This window comes from Lytechinus pictus, chromosome 10 (genome assembly GCF_037042905.1).
Source record: "Lytechinus pictus isolate F3 Inbred chromosome 10, Lp3.0, whole genome shotgun sequence".
NCBI classification, from domain to species: Eukaryota; Metazoa; Echinodermata; class Echinoidea; order Temnopleuroida; family Toxopneustidae; genus Lytechinus; species Lytechinus pictus.
The window spans coordinates 28,937,686-28,963,912 of NC_087254.1; the positions used below are offsets into that span (position 1 = coordinate 28,937,686).

The following is a 26,227-nucleotide window of genomic DNA, read 5'->3' on the forward strand; positions in this document are numbered from 1 at the left end:
GGTCATGTGACCTGAAACTCTGGCAGGATGATCAGTAATACTTCATTACCCTTATGTCTAAGTTTCATTAACTAGGTCCGCATACCTAGACAAATGGCTTTGATTTCATAAATTTCAACTGTTTAATCTTCTTTCTTTTTTTTATGGGGGGGAGGAGTTTTTCAGCTATATAGGCCGACAGGAAAGTTCCTTGCTTGCTTTGCTCCTTTGCATGGCATATTAACCCAACACTAATCAGTCAGTAGTGTCTCTATGAAAATAAATTAAGAGCTATATGATAAAAATAAATCCTTTAAGAGATGCTCCAGGTTGATTATATTTATATCTAAATAAATAAGAGTAAAATTCACAGAGCAAAATGCTGAAAATTTCATCAAAATCGGATAATAGATAAGTTATAAGTTTATTATTGAAAATAAGTTATTGAAAATTATTTGAATTTTAAAGTTTAGCGATATTTTGTGAAAACAGTTATATGCACGACGCCATGAATATTTATTAGGTGGGCTGATGATGTCACATCCCCACATTTCTTTTTCTTACGTAGGCCTATGTGATTACATGAAATCATAATCATTTTTTCATACATGTGTAAATGATGTATTTCCATTATATGATGAAATATGTTGCAGCAATAAATAACTATAATGCAGTTAATTAATCAGTTGTCAATCAAAATGTTTTAGTTCTTGGTAGAAAGTTTGAATAAACCTTATTTCATATAATAAAATGCAAAAGAAAAAGTGGGGATATGACATCATCAGCCCACTTAATGAATATTCCTGAAAACATACCTAGAACTGTTTCACCAGAAATATCTTTAAAATTCAATAACTTCGTTGTCCGATTTTGATATTTTCGGCATTTTTCTCTGAATTTTACTCTATTCATTAAAGATAAATATCTTCAGCCTTGAGATGTTTTATGTTTTCCTGTAGACACAGCACTTGATTTGGGCATGAGGGTTGAATCAATATATACTACTCGCCTACTGTTACATCACCCCCAACGGTATATACACGCATGCACTGGTCGATCTTAACTGAATCATAATTAAAAATTAATTAATTACTGGGCTTCATATGCACCCAAAAGCATTTCAAAATAGGTAGAAAGGGCAATAAGTTTTTACCAAAAATATGTCCGAAAAGGAAATGTAATTAATGTAGATATTTCCTGCAGTTGAAAAGAAAAGATTAAATAAATGCAGGCCTACTAATATATTATTATAAGTAATATATTAATTATTATAGAATGAACATTATCATTGAAATGTTGGGAAGATTGTGAATAGTGAAAATCAAGTTATTGTTGTTCGTTGTAGGTCGTTTTCACACCCAGAAAAATCAAGGAAAAGTGGAAAGTGGGGAAAAAATAGAGTAATAAAACTTGTATCTTTCTTGGAGATTTGGGTGGCTCTTAAAAGAGCCGTTTGTTTCAGGGAAAGCGCTGAAATCAACGCCTAAGCCCTCTCTCCACGGATGCGGCGGGCAAGCTGGATATCCTTGGGCATGATGGTAACACGCTTGGCGTGGATGGCGCACAGGTTGGTGTCCTCGAAGAGACCGACCAAGTAAGCTTCGCTGGCCTCCTGAAGGGCTCCAATGGCTGCGCTTTGAAAGCGAAGCTCGGTCTTGAAGTCCTGGGCAATCTCACGGACCAGACGCTGAAAGGGGAGCTTGCGGATGAGAAGCTCAGTGCTCTTCTGGTAACGACGGATCTCACGGAGAGCGACGGTTCCAGGCCTGTAACGATGGGGCTTCTTGACTCCACCAGTCGATGGAGCTGACTTGCGAGCTGCTTTGGTGGCAAGCTGCTTACGTGGAGCCTTTCCTCCGGTAGATTTACGGGCAGTCTGCTTGGTACGAGCCATGTTGCTTGTTGATCGGGATGATACTGTGATTGTCTGACTACACTGCTGCGAGAACGAATGATGAATTTCTCAGCCTTTCCCGCTTATTTATACCCTTCAGTTTCCCGGAGATCACGAGGACAATACAAGGCGCGTCATTGGTCAGTTTTTAATTGGGGACGCCGCGACGAACAAAAGACATGACGTAACAATGCAAAGTGCCTCGTTCCGTACAAAGTTCTCTATCCACTTTGCATTGCGTGTGTGAATAGGGGTAATAAACATGCTATCGCACTTCGCTAGGGCAGTCCGGTGTATACCGGTTTACAATACACTGTGTGTATGGCGGCTGACATGAGTATACTGCATGAAATATGAAGGCCTATATGGGGCCTATATACAAGTATAATGTAGGTCTATATATAAAACGACTTTATATTATCCGGTACACGGAAAATATAATATAATGTATTTCTATGAAAGTATGAAAATGTAAAAATGTTAGATCCAAACACTATATTCCACAGTATAGGCCAAACACTATATTCCACAGTATAGGCCTATACTTGTAGGATTTTGTTAAAAGTAATGCGATGTCACATATTGTGTTATCACAATGTTCAGATCGTTGAAATACGATATTGCAGTATAGGCCGGATTGTTTGGTGCCATATACCTTGATATATGATTTTTGCAAACTTTTGACCCGAAAGTATCATAGTACCTCGAACATATTACGACAAACTTAAAGGTCAAGTCCACCCCAGAAAATGTTGATTTGAATAAATAGAGAAAAATCAAACTGGCAAAACGTTGAAGATTTCATCAAAATCGGATGTAAACTAAGAAAGTTACGACATTTTAAAGTTTTGCTTATTTTGCACAGAACAGTGATATGCACAACTCAAATGAGACAGTCGATGATGTCCCCCACTCACTATTTCTTTTGTATTTTATTGTTCGAATTAAACAATATTTCATTTTTTATAAACTCCTCAAAAAAAGTTTGGAAATCTGACTTTGATCGATAATTCCTCCTTGGTTTTAGTAAATATAAATGTGTAATTAATAGCACTAAATAGAACATTGAATTATCTTTAAAATGATACCCTACATGATATGATTATGGTTCACATGGAGGTGCAGTGCCTTGAAATGTGGGGCAAGGTCAAATTTCAAAAGTTGCAAAATTACACAATATTGAAAGTCACTGTTCTTTTTTCCGTGGTGATGAGTGAGTTTCTCAGCGGTTTGTTTTTTACTTTAATCGATAATTCCTCATCGGTTTTAGTAAATATCAATGTGTAATTAATATCAATGAATAGATCATTTAATTTTCTTTAGAATGATACCCTACAGGATATGGTTATGGTTCACATGGAGGTGCAGTGCCTTGAAATGTGGGGCAAGGTCAAAATTCAAAAGTTGCAAAATGACACAATATTGAAAGTCACTGTTCTTTTTTCAGTGGTGATGAGTGAGTTTCTCAGCGGTTTCTTTTAAATGTTTTCATGCACATTAACATCACCATTAACATGGAATCAAACACACCTCTGCACAAGCAAAAACATAACAAACAAACATGCATGGGTATTTCAAACCATGTTATCTCACAGTACCATCACTACAGAAGCAGGGGCTTGATTTGAATGAAAGAATCATGATCTGTATTGACCCATCATGACTATTTCTGCTCGTTTTGCAGCTTTTCAATTCAGACCTCATCCAACACTTTTGAATCATGCTCTTTTCCTGATGGCATGATCATAACAAGCATGGTATAATTTTAAAGAGAATTAAATGATCTTTTGAATGATGAAAAATTTGCATTGTTTAAAATTTGGGTTGGGAGAAATTAATGGCCAAACACAGATTTCCAAACTTTTTTTGAGGGGTTTAGATATGACAATAAGGACTAACTTGACTGAACCATATAGTATTAAATAATACTCATTCCACATGTTCAGGGAGGAAGTAATCGTTGTTTCACTTGACAATGAGGAGAAAATAGAATATTCCCTATTTCATATAATAAAATACAAAAGAAATAGTGAGTGGATGACGTCATCAGTCTCCTAATTTGCATAACTACCAGGATGTGCATTTAACTATTTTGTGAAACTAAGCAAAACTTTAAAATGTCATAACTTTCTTATTTTACATCCGATTTTGATGAAATTTTCAGTGTTATGCTTGTTGGATTTTTCTCTTTATTCAAGTCAACTTTTTGTTGGGGTGGACTTGTCCTTTAAAGGGATGGCCATAAGCAGGCTGGAAATATCTATATCTCAATAAGTAGAGTAAAATTTACAGAGCCAATTGATGAAAATTTGATCAAAATCCGATAACAAATAACGAAGGTATTGAATTTTAAAGATTTGCATTATTCCATTGAAACAATTCTAGGCATGCATGTCTACATGAATATTCATTATGGGTGGGCTGACGATGTCATATCCCCACTTACAGACTTATGTGAAATTAGGTTTATTCAAAATGTTTCTACCAAGAACTAAAACAATTGGATTAACATCTGATTAAGTGCATGATTAGGTATTGGTGCAACTTTAATATTTCCCCGAATATTTCATCATAGGAAAAGGGAACGTGGGGATATGACATCGTTAGCCCACATAATGAATATTAATGCCGATGTGCATAACTGTTTTCTCAAAACATTGATAAATTTCAAAATTCAATAGCTTTATTATTTGTTATCCGATTTTGATCAAATGTCAGCATTTTCCTCTGAATTTTACTCTATTTATTTAGATATAAATATTTTCAGTCCGGACCATCCATGTAAGGTATCGACATGCAGTTTAATTTTTGTTTTATTATTTATTTAATCAACTATATTTGTTTTCAATTAATCAACATTGAGTAAACCATGCTCAACCAATGATAGTCTAAAGGCCTATACGTACTGCTGGTGACATATAATTTGTGACAAAACTTTTTTTTTCCAAAATGATAGTCCTACGCCCATAAAGCTACTTAAATGACTTGTCTCCCAGCCAAACCCACAATGCCTTAATAAACACGATTACGCTTTGATATGTTTAATCCATGCATATAAATACTTGCTTTGTGAAAATGATATAATAGCATAGCCCTAAATTTAATCAGTGATATTCAGCCGAAGACTAGCACCTCTCATTTAAAGAAAGTGTTTAAAAAATAATTTATTTCATTCTTCAAAAATGTATTTTTTTAATACAGATCCGGAGAGCATGTTGTTTTGTTCGGCATGAACGTTAGCACTCCAAATAACACAAATAAAAATATAGTATATATATAGTTCAAATCAGAAATAACTCTGTTCTATACTAGTAAAATACGACATGACTAGAATAACAGTTGCACCCACCTGACCATATTAAAGGGATTGTCTAGGCTGGAGATATTTATATCTCAATAAATATAGTGAAATTTACATAGCAAAATGCTGAAAATTTGATCAAAATCGTTTAAAAAATAACGAAGTTATTGAATTTTAAAGATTTGCATTATTCCGGTGAAACAGTTCTAGGCTTGTCTTCATGAATATTCATTAGGTTAGCCGATGATGTCATATCTCCACTTGTTCTTTTGTATTTTATTATATGAAATTAGGTTTATTTAAAAAAAAATACCAAGAACTAAAACAATTAAATTGACAACTGATTAAGTGCATTAGTTATTAATTGCCGCAACTTATTTTATCATTATGGAGACACATCATTTACACATGTATGACAAAAATGAATCAATTATGATTTCATGTAATAACATAAGAAAAAGAAAAGTGGGGATATGACATCATGAGCCACCTAATGAATATCCATGACGGTGTGCATATAACTGTTTTCACAAACTATTGATAAACTATAAAAATTCAATAGCTTCGTTATTTGTTGTCCGATTTTGAAGAAATTTTCAACATTTTGCTCAGTGAATTTTACTCTATTTATTTATATAAATATTTTCAGCCCGGACCATCCCTTCAACTAGTTATTTTTACTGATTTGTTTTTAAAGTGTAGGTAAATCATGAGGAATATACAAATAAATTGAGTGTTGAGTGTTTACACACTGATGAATATACATTTGGAAAATTAGAATGAATTTGTATACAAAAATAAATAAGTAAATAAATAAAATAAACGTTTTTTGGACAAAATGCATATTCGGCTAATATGATGTGCATTTACGATTTGCTAGGAATCAAAACACGACATTGGCCCGTAATTTGAAGTCAGGTTTAACTTGGTCTTACTCGGTGCTAAAGTTATGGGGAGCCAAAAACAAAAAGAAATCTGCTGATATTGTATATTTCTTATGTTTACTATTTCATTTCCCTTTGCTTTCATATAGTGAAGAAAATAATTCAGATATCATTCTGAGACGGTTATAAATGATTTGAATGGCATAATAGTTAATAAATTGAACATGTACTATAATAATAGAGATTTGTGTCCAAATCGGCTCCCCATAGTCAAACTAGTTCAGAACGGGCTATAATGTTTCTAAGCTGTTTGTTTCTTTATTTATTTTCCGAATATTAACAAAACACAATACATAAATAAATAACGTAGATGGCATCAATTGAAAAAAAATGAATTGCAACTAATTATGTTGAATATAGATAAAATAATCGAAAGGATTGCCCATTTCAGAGTCATTAACATAATTACTCTGGTCTTCCATGGGGTCCATAGATATAAAAAACAAAACCAAAACAAACAAGAGGTGCAGACACCATAATTAGTAGTGAAGAGGAGAAGGATGTAGAGCAAAACAATAGCGTGTTATCCTTTGTATAGAGGGTGTGGATATAGTGCAATGTTTTAATTGACCCGTTTTATTGTTCGTTAAATTGGAGATTCTCCTTAGTTAAGAAGGAAGCAGGATCTTCGTAGTTAACACAGTTTGAATGATTTCGTTATAATTGACGATAAATCCTTGTTTAAAAGAAATTTTCAGTAAAGTGCCCCTATGCGTGGGCTTCCATTCAAATAGGCACCTCCACTCAGTAAAAAAAGCACATTGTTTAAACCTGTCACTCTAACAACAAGTTGTTCAAACATTTCTGTAATTGTTTAAACTTTTTAAACAACAACTTGTTTAAAAAGTTTAAACAATAGTTGTGACGGGCTTAAACAACGATTTTACAGTGCATTCAATGTTTATGGTTATTTTGAGCCTTTAAACATGTTTCTCATTAATAAAAATTTTTGCACAATTTTGCATGATTTAAAGGGATGGTCCGGGCTGAAAGTATTTATAGCGTAATGAATAGAGTAGAATTCACTGAGCAAAATGCCGAAAATTTCATCAAAATCGGATAACAAATAAGAAAGTTATTGAATTTTAAAGTTTAGCAATATTCTTTGAAAACAGTCGTCATGAATATTCATTAGGTGGGCTGATGATGTCACATCCCCACTTGTTATTTTGTATTTTATTATATGAAATTAGGTTTATTCAAATTTTTTCCTCCAAGAACTAGAAAAATTGGATTAACAACTGATTTAGTGCATTAGATATTTATTGCTGCAACTTATTTCATTATAAGGGAGACATATTACGAAATAATGAAGAAAAAAAATTGATTTTATGTAATAACATAAGAAAACGGAAAGTGGAGATGTGTCATCATCAGCCCACCTAATGAATATTCATGACTGTTTTTACAAAATATTGCTGAACTTTTAACTTCAATAACTTTATTATTTGTTATCCGATTTTGATGAAATTTTCGGCATTTTGCTCAGTGAATTGTACTCTATGTATTAAGATATAAATATTTTCAGCCCGGACCATCCATTTAATTACTTCTTGGTACCACACACATTTACAAAAAAATTTACTACACTCTTAAATGTTGGGCAACATACTGTCCACACAACAATTGGTTAAAAAAATATCAAACTTTAGGTAGCTTTCAACCAATATTAATACTGTGTAGTTTTCACTCAAAGCACGCATTATTGGTTTAAAACTATCAGGAATTGGATAAAAATTTAACAAATTGTTGTGTAGACAGTATATGTTACCCAACATACGCGTTACACGTTTTCACGACCAAGGAAAACAGATAAAATGAAATAAACAATGGTGAAATAGGATATTATTTTTTGGGATATCATGTCAAGACCTGTCGCCAAATTTTATTTTTGTAATAAAAATGTCAAAATTTGTGCTCGCTCGCAACTTTTCATAAAGTTTGCTCGATATGCCATATCTTTCCGCCCCCCTCAAATTTTTGGGCTCACTACGCCTTTGTTACATGTGCACCATGATGATAACTTCGGGTTTTTATCTAATGAAATTATTATAAATCCCAATAATAATAACGCTTCAAGTCGTAACTCTTAGCCTTTTGAGATACATTTTTTCTTAATGTTTGACATCTTATAAAGTTTTCTTTTCTGAATACTATTTCTGAATACTACGAGCGAGTAGATTTTCAATAGTTGGAAAACAGAATGACCAAAATCGTCTTTCAAGGGGTGCATGTGTAATTATTGGAGAAGTGCAGCGAGTGAGCGTAGTGAGCGAGTCTTTAAAAAGTTATTACAGTAAGTTGTTTAAAATTAAATGCATTAACAGAGGATGAAAAGGGTAAATTATCAATAACTTAAACGTTTGAAGAAAGGAAAAGGAAATATAAAGATCTTAGGAAGGATTAAACAGTCTAGATTTTTGTTCATTGAGAACTCATTTGCTCACTTGTTAAAGATGTGATGAGAATGAAAAAAAAAATCATAGTTATCGGGACTAGGCAGTGGCGTAATGAGCCAAATTTTTTGAGGGGGCAAATATGGCGTATCGGGAAAATTTTATCAAAAGCTTCGAGTGTGCAGAGCGAGCCAACATTTCGACAGTTTTATAACAAAATTCAAATTTTGTGATAGATTTTGACATAATATTCAGAAAAAATACCATATTTCACCCTTTCAAACTATATCTTTCTCTTTTGTTTAGGTTGTGACAAATTGGGGTGTGGGCAAGCACCCCAAGCCCCCATCTGTACGCCACTGCGACTAATAGTGCTCTATGAATCGATTATAGGCAATCACAGGTCACAATTTTAATGGGATGGTCCGGGCTAAAAATATTTATATCTAAATAAATAGAGGAAATTTCACAAAGCAAAATGCTGAAAATGTCATCAAAATCGGATAACAAATAACAAAGTTATTGAATTTTAAAGTTTATCAATATTTTGTGAAAACAATTATGCACATCGCCATGAATATTCATTAGGTGGGCTGACGATGTCACATCCCTATACATGAAATCATAATTGTTTAATTTTTTCAATAATGTGTAAATGATGTGTCTCCATTATGATGAAATAAGTTGTGGCAATAAATAACTAAATATGCTCTTCATCAATTGTAAATCCAATTGTTTTAGTTCTTGGTAGAAAAATTTAGAATAAACCTAATTTCATACAATAAAATACAAAGGAACAAGTGGAGATATGACATCATCAGCCCACCTAATGAATATTTATAAAGACATGCCTAGAACTGTTTCACCGGAATAATGCAAATCTTTAAAATTCAATAACTTTGTTATTTGTGATCCAATTTGGATCACATTTTCAGAATTTTACTCTATTTATTGAGATATGAATATTTCCAGCCTGGACCATCCCTTTAAAATTGTGACCTGTGATTGCCTATAATCGATTCATAAAGCACTATTAGTCGCAGTGGCGTACAGATGGGGGCTTGGGGTGCTTGCCCCATAAGGTCTTTGATGTAGGCCTATGACATGTACATGGGTAGGTACGCCACTGATAATTCAAATCTTCATCCAAATCTGTTGAAACTTACCTCAACATAAAGAAAATGTGTCACCCATTACGATGATGCATTGATTAAGACATATGATGAAGAATAACTCAACGTGGAAATAGCACAATGATGCACATTAACAGGAAACTATTGCAAAAAGGAAAGATTTTGAATAATCTTAAAGATTATATTGGGGGATGATGCAGCATTCAAAATTTTGAGCAAAATTCATATTTGGGGTATTCATTCGATTGTTCTGGAATTTATGTGATTTAAAGTCTCCTATGAACGGATGAAATTATAAAGACAAGTGTGGGAAATATTGCTGTCCCAACTCAATTGCCTCCATGGCCTCTGTGTTTCATTGATTTGGGCAATGCACCAGTCACTGATTGTGGTCAATGTCATATGTAACTCATCGTACACTTAAACTGAAGTACAGGGTATGCCTATATTTTTTATGCAATAATATTATCCCCCGCTTCCACAAAGATGCTTAAATATGACCCCCCTTACAACATTCACGGCAGAGTATTCAAAGGATGTATTGATTGTTTGTTTCTTAAATCAAAGTTATCTCATAAGATTGGTATCATGAGATTTTTAAATATGTGAAATAAATAAATGAATAATAAATAAATTGACGTATTATAACTCTCAGTGATGCAGCGGATACAACCTTGGCAATAAGGTAAACGTTGGGATTTGGCATGGCCAAAATCTTGTAAGATTAGATTGAGCGCGGGAACATGAAGATGAATCCACGCATTTTAACAGTAGTATTTATCATTTGATGATAAGAAAATATCGTTTTTCTCTTGAAAAGTGGGAAGGGGGGGGGTCGATTGTACATGTCATCCTCCCTCTCCGACAAGTTGGATCTACACCCGTGGTTTGAGGAAGAATGTGTGTATGCAAGTAAGGGCGTGTTCAATGACTATTTTCAAATTTAAAATAGATATGATAAATATATACATTCATTAGGAAAGTAACTCCATTTTTCGTGGTGTGGTAAAGCTTTTTCATTTTGATTATGGCAACAATTATTTCATAAATTGGCATCGCAATATATACAATGTATTTCATTTTTCGAATTCTCCCCATCTCTCTCTTGCTTGTTTTATGTGTTATTTATTTATGTTTTATTTATTTAAATACGGGATAAAAAACCTGCTATCAGCCGCAAGGCTGTTTTTCAGCAAGTCCGTACATATTCCTCCTCCTCTTCTTCTTTTTATTTTCCCTTTTTATCTTGTTTTCCCTCTCATCCTTTTCATCTTCTTTATTTTCTTTTCCTTGTTTTCATCTTCTTCTTCTACTCCTCCTTATTCTTTTCCCCTTTTCTTCTTCCTTTTCTTCTGCTTCTTCTTCTTATTAAATTCCTTCTTCTTCTTCCTCTTTTCTCCTTCTCCTTGTTATTATTTTCTTATATTCTTCCTCTTTTTCGTTTTCCTCCTCCTCCTCCTTCTTTTTCTTTTTCTTCTTCTCCGACGACGATCCATGTTCTCTTTCCAGATTTTCTCATTTCTATTCTACCTCTCAGATAGAAAACGAATTAAGCTTTGTATCAATCCTCAAGAATTTTCTTGCAAATCCAATGATGATTTAAAACAAACCATTAAAATTTTTTTTGGGTGTTCTCTGAAAGACGAAGAAGTGCTTTAACTGTCCAATGAGACCGCTCCTCTTCATCTTCTACCTTCTTCATTTCCTTTCCTTTACCTTCTTATTACTCTCCTTCCAATCTTATTTTGGTCAGCAAGTCTTTCATTCTCTATTTGCCATCGATCGCTGGGTCGGACGTGTATTTAGTATTGATCGACCTCAAACAGTAATTCTCCCGTTATATTCAACCAAAAATTCCTTCAACATTATCGAGTCTGAGAAAATTTCAGACAGTTCTTCAAATCAAATATATATTCTGAACTAAAGTATAATGATAAAATGTTGTAAATCATTTTTCTGTCGTTCGAACAGCCTCTGTAATATAAGAATGATTAAACTATTAAAGAATGAAATATATTGCATCGCGCATAGAAATCTCTTGAGATTAATCGATTTACGAATTCTAAAAGAGTATATTGATTGAAAAGTTACTTTGGAGGTAGGCTGAGACACACTTGCCAAGTGGCTGTTGTGTTTTGCAATATCCTCCCCCTGAAACTGAAATGAAATTAACCAGAAATGTAAAGTCCGTAATAAAATGAATAGACAAAACGTATACATATTTACATTTTATGTAAAGTAATCAGGATGGTGATACATTAAACATGTTATGGACAATAAAAACAAGATATATCATAATTTTTTTAAATCCCTTAAATCTTTCAAGGGGTGTTTTTCTCTGGTGGACCAGTCCATTAATCGATAATGACAATTGAAGAAATGTATTGTGGTCTAGTTTTGTGTCCCATCAATATTGCACAAGCCCATCCTTGTCAAAAATACATTTGTAATAAAACAGTGACGTCTTTATGAAAGATAGAGACAGTTTAGAAAACGAAAAAGGATTTTCGTGGAGTTGACGATCGCAAATATCTGTCCTCCCGAAAATAAAGAAATCAGTAATATTTCTGAAAAAATATGAGCGCAATCCTTGGATGATTATCTGGAAATTACGAGTGATTTAATATCTGATTGTGGGAGGTCAGTGAGTGCATCATGAGTTATTTATCTTCAAAGTTCGGACTCTTAAATGGAGCTGTCTCCATCACTTTGGTAAGACGCCATCTTGATTTAGTTTTTCTTCATTATATCATACACACATTGACTTCAATTTATATATTTATATAAATATGGCACGTTTGGTGCAAAATACGATGTTCGAGACTCAATTCATAATTTCAATTTTGTTCATATTATCACAGACCTATAGGCAAATTTAACAATGAAATTTACAGGGAGAAGTATAACACGCGGAGTAACTTTTCACACAAGTCGTTTCCAAAAATATGAAAACTTAATCCGACTTGACTATATTTCGATGTTTTTTTGTGTCAAGTATTTATTTTTGTTTGAATGAAATTATATTGCATTTTTATTATCTATTGACATCAAAATTGTTTTACATATATACTTATATGCTGTATTTGTTATGTATCATCAAATTTCGAGCTTCCTTAGCACTATGAGTCACATATACTTTTCTAAACACTATAAGAAAAAAATCGTTCTATTTAGAAGGAAATACAAATGATAGATATAACATTGAACTGAGTTAATTAAATTAATATGATACGATACAATAATTTATGGAAACTGTTGAAATTTGAATAAGAATATAGCGATTGTTCATATTATAAATCATCAGATTATGAAACCATATGCCCCATACGCTGTTGGAATGGGGTCCATTAAAAAACAAACCTTGCATAAATCCATAGTACATTTTCATGATTAAATATTTGCCCGAATGTTCATAACATCGATTTTAAAAAAATTCACTCTTGGCAAAACTTCTCTTTGGTTATTCGCATTGAATAAATTAATTTCTAATTGGGGACTCCTTTTCCGGTGCATCTTGGTCGATAGAATTGTACTTTAGTACTGTATAATCTAATTTTGACCTGAAATTCAATGTAATAAAAAATGGAATAGAATCTTTTCATATTTCCTATAGTCTGGTTTTTATCATGTTCAATCGATTTTTTTTTTTGGATCACATCATCAAAAGGAACACTTAATATTTCACCTTTATTTACTCTCAGGTGCATTTATTAATGTAAATAAATTGATTATTTTGTTCAATATTATTCTTATTTTACAGATACTTCTGGCTTTCATCATTGGACAAACAGGTATGAATATGTAATTAATTTTTCATTTGGATATACTTGCTTGTAATTCATCCTTTATGTCTGCATTATGCTTGTAAAAATGAACGCCTTGACCTCATGATACAGATCACTCATAACAAACAGATTTGATGCGCTTATAGAAAACATTTGCAATCCTCAAAATAGAAGTTTAACACACTTTGGATCATATGGTATTTATTTCGCTAATTGTTTTTCTTTAATGTTTCATATTGACGAATCGTATCTGTAAGCAATATGTATATAACGTGGGGTGGCTCTTTCATGCTTCACAATGTAATGGAATTGCATACATTCTGTGTTGTCAAGCCAAAATCATCATCATTACCATCATCATCATCATCATTATCATTATTATTATCATCATCATCAATATCATCATCATCATCATCATCATCATTATCATTATTATTATCATCATCATCATCATCATCATTATCATCATCATCATCATCATTATCGTCATCATCATTATCATTATCATCATCATCACCATCATCATCATCATCATCATCATTATCATCATCATCATCATCTTCATAATCATCGTCATCATACCATCATCATCGTCGTCATCATTATCATCATTAACATCATCACCGCCATCATCATCATCACCATCATAATTATCATCATCATCATCATCGTCATCATCATCCCTATTATTGTTATCCATGTAGCCTCAGAAGACGACTACTGTTCACAGAGTGAGATAATAGTTTCGTCGATCAAAGACCGTGTGATGACAGACTCATCTAACCGAATTGTCTTAATCGACGACGCCGTCACTGAATGCTATGGAAGGATTGGGCGTTGGATCTACTACAGGTAACGGATATAATTTGTTGAAAAGTTCTACTGTATAGCTTTTTAAAAGCTTTCGGGTAAATAGTAACAAAACAAAATCTACAACTAACAAAAAATTAATAAAGTGAATCTCTTTATACGGATAGGGTGGTATTAGGATACATGGATATTGTGAATTATACATGCCCATGATGATATTTATTCGCATACGAATAAGAAACTTGTATGTTTTTATGTTTTGACAAGTCCCAGAGACAACGTCTCCTGCTTCATCTCTTTCGATTATTCCCTCGCTATATATTGTATACTCGCATCTTACAAGCCTACGCTCCTGCAATTTTATACACGATTAATTTGAATCCCCGAATATATCAAACCTTACCATTTCAATATGAAAACATTAAAATTATTCAGTTCTTCAAAGTTGATAAAGTGTGTGATTATAAAGTTTCCAAAACAACAAGTCGATCGGAATGAGACAATCAACAGATAACATATTATTCATTGCCTTTGAATGCATGATGCATTGGTTTTGTAAGTTAAACTTTATCACATCTTCCAGTACGACCAACCAGCCTTTTAAACCTGGCGTGTGGCGATGGCAGTCCGGAAACTATTGGAAACTCGTCGGCGAAAATACGATCCCGGGAACGACCGGCGGATACACCATCTACGATGTCGACGCAGCAGATAAGATCCACTTTCAACCGGGAGACAAGATCGGGTTCCGTTTTTCGAGTCCCGCGCTCAACTACGACAAGGGGTTCGATGCCGTGTCCTACCGGTACGCCGGGATCAGTGACTACGGCACCGCCCACAACCCTGGTCATGTGTATACCGTCAGTTCTACCGATACCAAGGCCTATTCTATCAAAGCCGTGTTTGACGATGAAGGTATGTTTTGAGCGGGGTCGGATCCAGGTTTTAATAGATAAGGGGCATAAGTGGGTAGATTCTACATAATTTTTGTGACCTCACCCCCCCCAAGCAAAGAGAACGGCATTACAAGGTTAGACATATTTAATACACTGATGGTATATAGGCGCCGTGCAATCCAGGATGGGGGGGGGGGTCGTACTGCCTGTACAACTTGTGTCCTAAACAAAACACAACAAAATGAATATTGAGTTAATATCTATTTTTGACGGTAGATAATAGATATACAATCCGTTTTTATCGATTATGATTTTTACATTATTGGACATTTCTTGATGATTTAAAACATATACATATATATTTGCTGCTTAGATGATCACGTGATTCTCTTTGTATTCACCATTATGCGCGTATATTTGATATTTCGTGTCTCCATATTTTCTAAAGTTAAACAATTGTCTTGTTTTGTTTTTATTGTTTACTTACAGATTTTACATTTGATTGTGCATCTGAAACCCATGGCCCTGCTATAGGTGCAAGGTCAAGCAATGATGGCGGAAATTACGTCATGGTCATGACCAGCCTACCATTCGAGTGTTATGGCCAGGTCAAAGGTCAGTAGATCTTTAGAGATGCTTTTTATGGTTAATTTCGGGTTAATTTCTTCCTTTGAAATGTGTTTCGATTCAGTAGTTTCATTTTAAAGTCTCTATAAAAGTTATCATTTAGAGCCATGATATTCACTAGATCATATAAGTTATACTAAATTCATTTGATAGAACCAATGATTTTCACAATTTCATTTGCTTTAGAATACTAGTAACCCTATAATCAATATTCCGTTCTTGTATATCAAGAAAGAAGATAACGATAAGAATATAATAACGACAATATTGCTATTAATCAATACAGAAACAAGTAACACTGTCTTGGTCTACTCTTTTCCGTGAGAAAATAAATATGTTCAATTCAATCATGGTTTATTTTGTATAAAAAAAAAACATGTTACACAGCCAGAAGGCTGAAATTAGCATGTTTACAATAAAACGTTCACAAGTCATGGATAAAAGCAAACAATTACAATTTACAATGTACATAGATAATAAATAAATTTTAAAGAGCAAGTGTACATAAAAATTCATTAAATATAATAGAATAGAATGGAAAAAGAAATACAATATTAAAAAGTGATGAATATTAAACAACTAAAAATTCAAATATCAATTGGATTGAAATGGAGACTAAAACAATGGCAATAATTTGAGTTGATTTCAAGGGTATGAAAGTAAAAATTTATTTAGAATTTAGTAAATCAATGAAATATGGTATTGCACTTTTTCTAAAACGATCTGTTATGAAAGGTATAAACTCTTGTAAAATATATAATATTGACCATGACTGTAGCTAATGAAGTTGAAAACATTTTGGTTATGATTGAATAATGTTATTGCTCCCCTTTTCTTCCTTCTTGAAAAAAATAATTAAATCAAATTTCGTTCTAAATCAAAGTATATGCTTTAAGTTTATGTCTTATGATACATGGTATCTCAATACTATATATTTCAGATGAATCAAAGATAACTCACAATTATTTGGTTTCTGTAGGCTTAACCATGATAAAATTAAGTTTATAAAAAAGAAAAGAGGATATCATTTCGTATTCAATAAAATAATATATATTGTACGCCATTTCTGTTCAGGGTGGAAATATTATGCAGCGGGTGCCAATGGCGGGTTTAGACCTGGTATTTACCGTCCTGTCGAGGGTTCTTCAACCCAGTTTACCCTCATCAGTGAGACTAACATACCATCTGGTCATCGAATAAATGAAGAGGTAAGACTATCTTAATATAACCACATACATTCAAAAAATCTTCAATTATAACATAAAAGTAAAGGTGTAAACACTCTTGGGATAGTTTTCCCGTCAATTTCTTTTTCCTTTGGAAAAGCAAAAAAAAAAAAAAAAGGGGGGGGGTCCCAGAACGGGCGTCTGAAGACAGGAACGATTGAAGCCCAAAAAGTGAATATTTAAAATAATTTGTTAATTTCAGGCGTTATTTCAAGCTTTCGTTGTCGAGGTCGGTTAAGTGAATTGTCTTCAATAACCTCTAACCCTAAAAAGGACTGGGCTATTTGAGATGTATTGAGGACTAGGGGAGGGGGCATGATGCCCCCCTTTCGATCTCGGCTGCCGTTCGTGCGATAGCGCTGAAATTTGGCACGCACATTCTTTGCCACAAAACTACTAGGTGGAATTAAAAAATTCTGAGAATCATTATTTTTTATTTATTATGAATAAATTATGCAAATTTATTGGTGAAAAACATTATTTGCATATTTAACACCCAACTTCACTTCAATTTTTTTTTTTTTAACCAGATATCATCTTTGTAATCTAATTTAAAGGTTGCCGCAAAGAAAAATTGCAAAAGCCAATTTTTTCCTTATGTATTTCTTTGTTTTTAGAATTTCTTATGTATTTCCTTGTTTTTTATCTTCTGTTTTTCTTTTTTTTTCAATGGAAATTATTACAGAACATTTAACAACTAAATTAAACCCCAAATTCATTAAGCAGACCAATTAGAACGAAAAATAATTACCCTTTTATGAATTTCATCTCCCATAGACTTTGTATAAAATGAGCCATTTTCGGCATGACATTGGGTCAGATGCATGAAAAGTAGCAATTGCTTGTGCTATAGGATTTTACTTGATTTCGTATGCATAAAAAAATGAGCGAGCTAATGCTTTTGCTAGTAAGTTCAAGCAATCGCTAACTGACTGCAATATGTTTTCTTCTTAATAAGTGCAAACCAAATGCCAAATATATAAATTTATTGACAAGAAACAAGTTAGTTTGAAATCACTGACACACCTTAATGCTCAAGTCCTCGCTGCCTTTTTGTGAGTCGTGTTCACACCAGCGTGACGTCACTATTGTTCTGAAGGCAAGAAAAGGGTTCGAGCACTAATAAAGGGTTGTGCGTATGAAATAAATTGAAGCATGATCTTTTGCTTCGCTAGCTATTGCTTGTGCTTGAAGCAATTGCTACTTTTTATGCATCTGACCCAATGGCTCGTAAAAAGTCATGTGGCGTCGCGATGCTATACCCGTATGTCGCACAGTTGGTCTCAAAAGTTGCGCGAGACTTCAAAGAAAAAAGTCATAAATTCTTGCGGCGCTATCCTTTTGTGTTTCGGAAATATCGCGCGAAGCGCCCCCCCCCCCCCCATTCCTTTAAGGGTTAAGGGAGCACCCTGCTGGTACATGATGAAGATAAAAGTTATCATGCATTATCCTTTATTCTCGAGCCAAATAGTATTTCCTGTCATATACTTTTATAGGTAACGCATCTGATTGAAGATGAATCCGAGTGGTTGACCTTTAACCCTGGTGATATGTTAGGATGGAGATGGAACAGCGCCGGAGCAAGGATTCGATGGACCAGTAGCGGGACGGAGATAATCAATATGAAATATTCAGGGCATGATGATAATGCTTACAACAGCTATGTCGTTGGAGATACCTTCACGGTCAGCAGTGACTTGAATAGGGCGTATTCACTTCAAGCTGTGCTTTCACCGTTTGGTAATTGTTATTGAAGCTTATAAAATACATATGATAATGATGGTGATGGCGGTGATGGTGGTGATTATAATGATGATTGATGGATGATGGTGATGATGATGATAACGACGACAACGACGACGATGATGATGATGATGATGACGACGACGATGATGATAGTGGTGATGATGATGATGATGATGATAATAATGATGATGATGATGATGCATGATGATGATGATGGTGATGGTGTGATGAGGATGGTGGTGGTGGTGATGATGAGGATGGTGCCGTTTTTTGTTATTGAGATGATTGATAACGATGATGATGGAACTCTCAAGTAAAGTTTATACAACATCTTGGAATTTGATAATGATGATGATAAGGATAATGGTGATGTGGTGGTGATGATGAATAATTATTTGTCTTCTTTCATTTCTCAGGCTACAAGGGATGTTACCCTGACAACGTAGCACAGCGTGAGATGGGAGTATCTGCCGGTCATTTCTCTCTTACCGAGATGACCAGGATTAAATGTATCTCGTCCTGTGGTCATTTAGCATATCCGTAAGTCAACATTTAATTTTTAAAATCTCTTTGAGTGCTTTAGTCATCAAACTATACTTATTTCAGAACTATACAACTAATAAGGACAACAAAATTACTGAAAGGCACACACATCTACTGTGTGAGTAAAAAAAAACAACATTGACACCTCACCAATCCCCAAATTCAAGGAAAAATAATGTCATGAACACATAATTGTTATATATGGCCTAAAAGAGTATCTTCTCCCAAATAATTTGATACCATATTCATGTGGTATGTCATAACGCCTGGATGATCAGGAGATATTCTTTGCAATGATATCAATTTTGATTTGCGCCAAAGTAAGGCATGACTGCAATGAATGAATCCAGATGTATATGATGCCATAATCCTACAACGGTTGCATTAAAATCCATTTCAAAACACCTTTTCAATAATTTAGATGAAATTGTTTAATAAACACTTTTTAGTAGCTATTCTCAAGTTAGTTTAATTGCAAAGGGATTAGCAGATATGTTTTCTAACTCATGTAGGATTATGACATTATGACGTTAAAAGATGGGAGTTGCTGCGTGCTACCCTGTTTGGCGTTCAACGATTAAAGGGATAGAGCCTCGTTGATCTGGCGCTGCACAGCGGCTGCCGGGCCCATGATCAATTGGGCAAAGCAAATTTTCGGAGTATTTCATTTCATGTCTATTTCGAACAATAAAATATGGATCTTCATCTTCCTTATCTTTCATGACATCATTGGCATCTGGATTCATTCATTGCAGTCATGCCTTACTTTAGCGCAAGTCAAAATTTACATCACTGCAAAGAATACCTACTGATTGTCCAAGCGTGATCACATAAATATGGTATTAAATTATTTGGGAGATTATACTCTTCCCAACCATTATGCGTTCATGACATACCTTTTCCTTGAAATGGGGATTTGTGAGGTGTCCATTTTTTACTCGGTAGTTTGGAAAGTTATCATGCATTTGACAGCTTACATGAGCATTTTGCAAGGCGCTTGTGATGTTTGTAAACGCAAAATTTACTGTCTCCCAAATCAAATATAATATTGGAAGCCAAATGGGAGATCAAGGCAAATATAATCAGAAATACGAAGAGCAACGTTCAAAGAAGTAGATCCATATAAACTTTTTTTTCCAAAATGGTTGTGGATAATCGCCTTAATTTTGTTATTGCTGTTTTTTTAAATACTTATTTGATGTCCTTCTTCACACAAAATAATACATTTAAATCACCATCAATTCAATTCAATTCATTTATTCAACCATCATCATGTACAAACAATTTCATAAATACATACCAATATAGATAATATACAAATACTAAACTTAATAGAATGATGGTTTGGTGACCCCGAAGAAAGCAGAGCTTATAAAAAGGGGCCACCGAGTTAAAATATACACTAAAAATACATACAACAAATAATAATAATTACACTAAGTACATCGATGCAACAGCCAAAAAAAAAAAAAAAAAAAAAAAAAAAAAAAAAAAAAAAAAAAAAAAAAGAGGGGGGGGGGGGACTTTCAATGAGAAAATAACAAATAATTAAATAATTGGCAGAAAGTTTTTTAAGCACATGATAACTGATAATGTTTTCTGATAAGTCTCTTGAACCTAGAAAGAGTTGAACTGGATTTTATGTCAGAGGGGAGGTTATTCCATAACTTAGGAAAACAGATTTTAAAGGAATTTAAAGATATAGTTGATCGAACTAAGGGTAGATGAATTTGGTTGCTTTGGCGAGTAAAATGAGAGTGTATTGTAGAATTTGGGACAAAAATGTAATTGAAAAGAGGAGGCAAGATTTTAGCATAAAATTTATACATGAATACGAGGGAATTAAATGATATCAAGTCCTGTACTGGCATTATGTTCAGTTGAGAAAACAGAGGCTTTGTATGAGTGCGATAGGGAGCGTTTGAAATAATGCGAACTATTTTTTTTTGTAAAATACGTAGTTTATCTAAGTGTGATTTGAAGGTGTAGCCCCAGACAACATTGCAATAATTCAAATGGGGTAGTATGATGCTATTATATAAAGTAATCAAAATTGATTTAGGAACATAATGTCGTAACTTGGACAGAACACCAATGGATCTTGACATCTTTGTACTAATAGAAATAATATGAGATTTCCAAGAGAGATGTTCGTTTAAAGTCACACCAAGGAATTGTATATTATCAACCCGTGTGATGAGATTACCACCAATATGAACATCAGGAAGATTAAATGGGACATTCTTTCCTTTTCTTCGAATAATCATATATTTGGTCTTCTCAAGATTAAGAAATAATTTGTTGCAAGCAAACCATTTGTTTAATTTATCCAATTCAATATTTGCTAACGATATAAGATGATGTATATTTTTGTGTGATATTGAAACAGTGGTATCGTCAGCAAATAGAGAAAAGTTAAGACTTGATGAACAATTAGTAATGTCATTTATGTAAACAAGAAAAAGAAGTGGGCCTAATACAGATCCTTGTGGAATTCCACATGATACATTACTAAAATGGGATCTGACACCATCGATCACCACATATTGATTTCTGTGTGATAAGTAACTATAAAACCATTGGAGTGGGACCCCTCTGATTCCATAAAATTCTAGTTTTTTTAGCAAAATGTTGTGATCAATGGTGTCAAAGGCCTTAGATAGGTCCATAAAAACACTGAGGCAGAAATTTCCCATGTCTATTTTATCAGATATCACATTAAATAGATTCAATACACCGAGATCGGTTGAGAAGTTCTTCCGGAATCCAAACTGCTGGGGTATTAAAATATTATTAATGGAAAGAAATTTGTAAAGTCTACTGTGAACAATTTTTTCCAACAGTTTGGAGAAAAAGGGCAATAATGCAATTGGTCTGTAGTTAGCAATGTCATGTTTGTCACCCTTTTTGTAAATTGGAATTACCTCAGCTGTTTTTAGTTTGTCGGGAACAATACCATGAGAAAGTGATTCATTGAAGATATGACAAAGAGGATTGATAATAGTGTGAATGCATTCCTTAACAACACGAGCTGCTATTGAATCAGAGCCCGGAGCAACTGACGATTTCATGGAAGAAAGAACATTAAGTATTTCGGTATTCGACGTTGGATTAAAAAATAGTGATTTGGGTACATGGTTACATAAATAATCACAAAAATGCGATGAAGAAGTTTGGATTTTTTCTTGAGTTACCTTTCCAATATTGATAAAATAACTATTGAATACTTCAGCAATAGTTGACTTCTTCGAGATCTTTTCCTGATTGAAATACATAAAAGATGGTAATTTGTTTTTTCTTTTACCTAATATATTGTTTATCCTCGACCAGGTTTTTTTCATATCACCCCTCACTTTACTGAATAAATTTTCGTAGTAAATCCTTTTGCTTCGTCGAATAACACATGTTAATAAATTCTTATATTCAACATATTTTAATCGAGTCCGAGCGTCACCATTTTTTGTATACCGATAGTATAATCTTTGTTTTTTATTAATGGATTTCAAAATGCCATGTGTAATCCAGGGTTTGTTGTTTCTTTTCTGTTTAGGTTTTACAAGGGGGAAAGAGTCACCGTACAGGGAGCTGAACTTATGAATAAATAAGTTATATGACATGTTAATATCTTCATTGCTATAAATAGCATTCCAATTAGTTGTACTTAACTTTTGTTTAAATCTTGAAATATTTTCTCTTGTAAATTTCCGGACTTTGCTACTGATTGTATGGAGAGGCAGGGATATATTATTACTCAGGCAAAATATAGGAAAATGGTCCGAGAGATCCGAATAAATAATACCACAAGTATTGTTCTTGTGGATACAATTGGTGAATACATTATCTATCAGGGTAGCAGAATGCCTTGTTACTCGAGTTGGCTTGTTTATACAAGGAAATAATCCATGGGTAAACATTATATCTAAAAACTCATTTGTTTTGCGATCAATATCGTGATTGAGTAAATTTATATTAAAATCTCCAACTATGTATAAATCAATATTAGAGGAATTTATATCTAATAACAAATTCGTAAGTGTTGCATTAAATGCGTTAATATCTGTATTTGGTACCCTATAGATACAACCAACCAATATTGGTTTACATCTATCTTTTAACTGTATTTCAATAAAAATAGTATCACAATGGTCTCTACTGAGGGATAAATTAGAGCATAGATGGTAATCGACATCATCTCTTATATACAAGGCTACTCCACCGCCTTTTTTGTTAAGTCTGTCAACGTGAATAAGTGAATATCCATCAATATTAAACAAATGAACTGATATGTTTTTTCGAAACCATGTTTCGGAAATTCCGATAACAGTGAAATTGTAATTCAATGAACGAAGGAGTAGTTGCAAATCATCGTAATTCCGAATGAGACTTCTTGAGTTTATATGTAATATGGAAAAATTATCTGGAGTAGCCTTGTATATTTGTGCGAAATCATCAGAAAATAAATAATTGCACGATTCACTAGTTACATTGTCATCGCTGGAGAGTGAATCCATAATTACCGGAGAATTGTTGAAATCAGTATATTTGATATTTAGATTAAAAGGGTTAACAGACAAGGAGTGGTATCTATCCTCATCGATACATCTATCTAGATGAAAGAAGGTGAGTATACATAATAAAAATGAGTCATCATCTACGTAATGGTTGAAAGGTTCATATAGGGCCTAATCAATTCCCCTTTTTCCCCATCCAGGTATGCTGGTGTCCAACAAGGCAACCTGTGTTTCTGCAGTAATTCCTACGGTGACTATGGGTTTGGTAACTCCACCCTATGCGATAATTCCTGTGCGGGTAACTCATACTTCACCTGCGGTGGATTTCTCTATAATCAGATCTTCACCACTCCAAAGGTCGTCAAAGGATACACCCTTGATTCTCTTGGTAAGTTCCGCCAGTATTCACTTGTCTTTCGAATTGTATTTTATATTTGTATATTGTGTCTTTATATAACCCAGATGTTCCATGCATTATAAGGTGCCGTAGCAGTCTTAGTGTGATTAGTTTGTCAAGAACGGACATTAAAAAAAATATTGGATGATGTTGATATTAATTGACGAAATAAAAAGGATTTTACCAAACTGACAGTAAGAAAATTCCGACTAAACCCATGTTGTTGGAATTCGTTCAGATCGTCCTCACGTCGACTATTTGAGTGAACTTCAACAACATTGACTCTATTCAGAGTTTTCTTTCTGTCATTTTATACTTAATGCTTTGAGTTAATAATGGAATTTTGAATATGGATTTGTTTATCACATTAATCCGGTTGTTATAGTTACTTATTCATATGATATATGACTATTTATGTCAATCAAAGAGACGGGACGGTGTGATAAAAATCTATATAGATGCGTGGCTTCTAGTTCTCTTTTAAAAATACAATCAAACTTGAACTTGTAAAACTTTTGTTGATTTAACGCTATTTCCGTAATTCTGCTTCCAAAATAATGTCCATTAAATTTATTTTTAACATTGCTTTTTTAGTGTCGCGGACAAACAGTTTTATTTATAATATCCCTGCGGAAATGATACGGTCCAAATATGGCTCTATCTTATAATTTTCCAACAATCATGACAAGTTGAGATATAAAATGTATCCCGCTTTGACGGAGAAAATTCTCATTTTAACTGACCACTGTGCACATCCTATATCGTATCAAATAACTATTTGTTATTGCATTTTACTTTTACCAGACATGTAATGATTGATGTTAACATCGCCTTGAAATAATTAACAATTAATTTCCATAATTTTTAAGTACTGAACGGTGCATTTATCACATACGAATATATGTTGTAACTCATCTTTGATCATCACACTTAAAAATTGGTGACGGCATCTCGATTGTATAATGAGCTCCCATAGTTTGTCCGTCTCCATTCTAAGATAAATCTTGAAAAAATTCTGCACTAACATTTTCTACTATTTGATAAAATAACATGGGGTGATATATAAATGAATATTGTATTGTGGAAGATAACTTTGGATATTCCATAAGAATTATTTAACTGTAATTATATGGAGCTACTTTTAAAATGTTGACATTTTAAAACTACCAGGTTTGCTTTGAGAACATATATACATAACAATAGTTTTTGGTGAAATTCGACACAAAAAACCTTTAAAATTGAGAGCTCTTTTTGACATTGTTAATGCATTATTCGTAACTCCGAAGTATGAAATAAATTCAGTTAATATTTTATTATTTACTCTTTTTGTGTGATAATAATTGATGTATATACCTGAAAAACCTTGTATAAGGATGTGAAAAGGTTTTCTGACAACTGAAAAATTGGAATAGGTCTATCAAAGGTAATCACAATTTAAATAAGTACTTTCCCGTCGAAAAATTCTGACAACCAAGAGAGAATCATACAAATTCTATCAGGAGAGGGCACTTTGCCCTCACCCCCCCCCCGATATGCTATATTTTGGCTGTTTATCCAAACCATTAATCAACTCATCATTTATCTCCTGGACCCGTGTTATATAACTATTCCCAATTCCGACCTATAGAATTCAAAGCACTCAATTACTTTTGATCTTCATTCAATACTCACAAATGCATCGATTTTTTTTCGGTAAATATATATCACAAATCCCTACAAACTCTTTTCCTAGTTCCCTTCACCAGTACGACAATACAGACGACGGGGACGTATGTTACCCAGAGAAGAAAAAGTTTGTGCCGGGTTTGGCAGAGAAAGGAGAGAGAGAGGGCCTTCTTAAGATATCGATTTTGACTATTCTCTTTATCCCCAAAGTGGACAACATGTTCTTGCTTTACCACTGCCTGCAAAATCGATACTTCGACACAAACTGCTTGCCGTGGGTCGATCTATATACCATCATGGGGATACCAGAATGTTATAAACGATATGGGAATAAAAAGGAAATACACTCATACAATCGTTGGAATCATCACTGT

At 33.5% G+C, this 26,227-nt stretch overlaps 2 protein-coding genes across 2 annotated transcripts in view; one reads left to right on the plus strand and one right to left on the minus strand.

Moving 5' to 3' along the window:
* Positions 1 to 1,014: 1,014 nt before the first annotated feature.
* On the minus strand, positions 1,015 to 2,120 carry LOC129269424 (histone H3.3A). Its single transcript, XM_054906921.2, has one exon. The coding sequence runs from the start codon at positions 1,871 to 1,873 to the stop codon at positions 1,463 to 1,465; it is 411 nt and encodes a 136-aa protein (XP_054762896.1). The 5' UTR covers positions 1,874 to 2,120; the 3' UTR covers positions 1,015 to 1,462.
* Positions 2,121 to 12,103: 9,983 nt separating this feature from the next.
* Positions 12,104 to 26,227, plus strand: part of LOC129269425 (uncharacterized) — a 64,790-nt gene continuing 50,666 nt past the window's right edge. Inside the window, exons 1-9 of the mRNA XM_054906922.2 lie at positions 12,104 to 12,359; positions 13,408 to 13,438; positions 14,137 to 14,284; positions 14,826 to 15,157; positions 15,628 to 15,753; positions 16,840 to 16,973; positions 18,488 to 18,731; positions 19,154 to 19,277; positions 23,992 to 24,179. Of these exons, the coding sequence (XP_054762897.2) occupies positions 12,303 to 12,359; positions 13,408 to 13,438; positions 14,137 to 14,284; positions 14,826 to 15,157; positions 15,628 to 15,753; positions 16,840 to 16,973; positions 18,488 to 18,731; positions 19,154 to 19,277; positions 23,992 to 24,179 (1,384 nt within the window). The 5' untranslated portion in view covers positions 12,104 to 12,302. The remainder of the gene's footprint in view (positions 12,360 to 13,407; positions 13,439 to 14,136; positions 14,285 to 14,825; positions 15,158 to 15,627; positions 15,754 to 16,839; positions 16,974 to 18,487; positions 18,732 to 19,153; positions 19,278 to 23,991; positions 24,180 to 26,227) is intronic.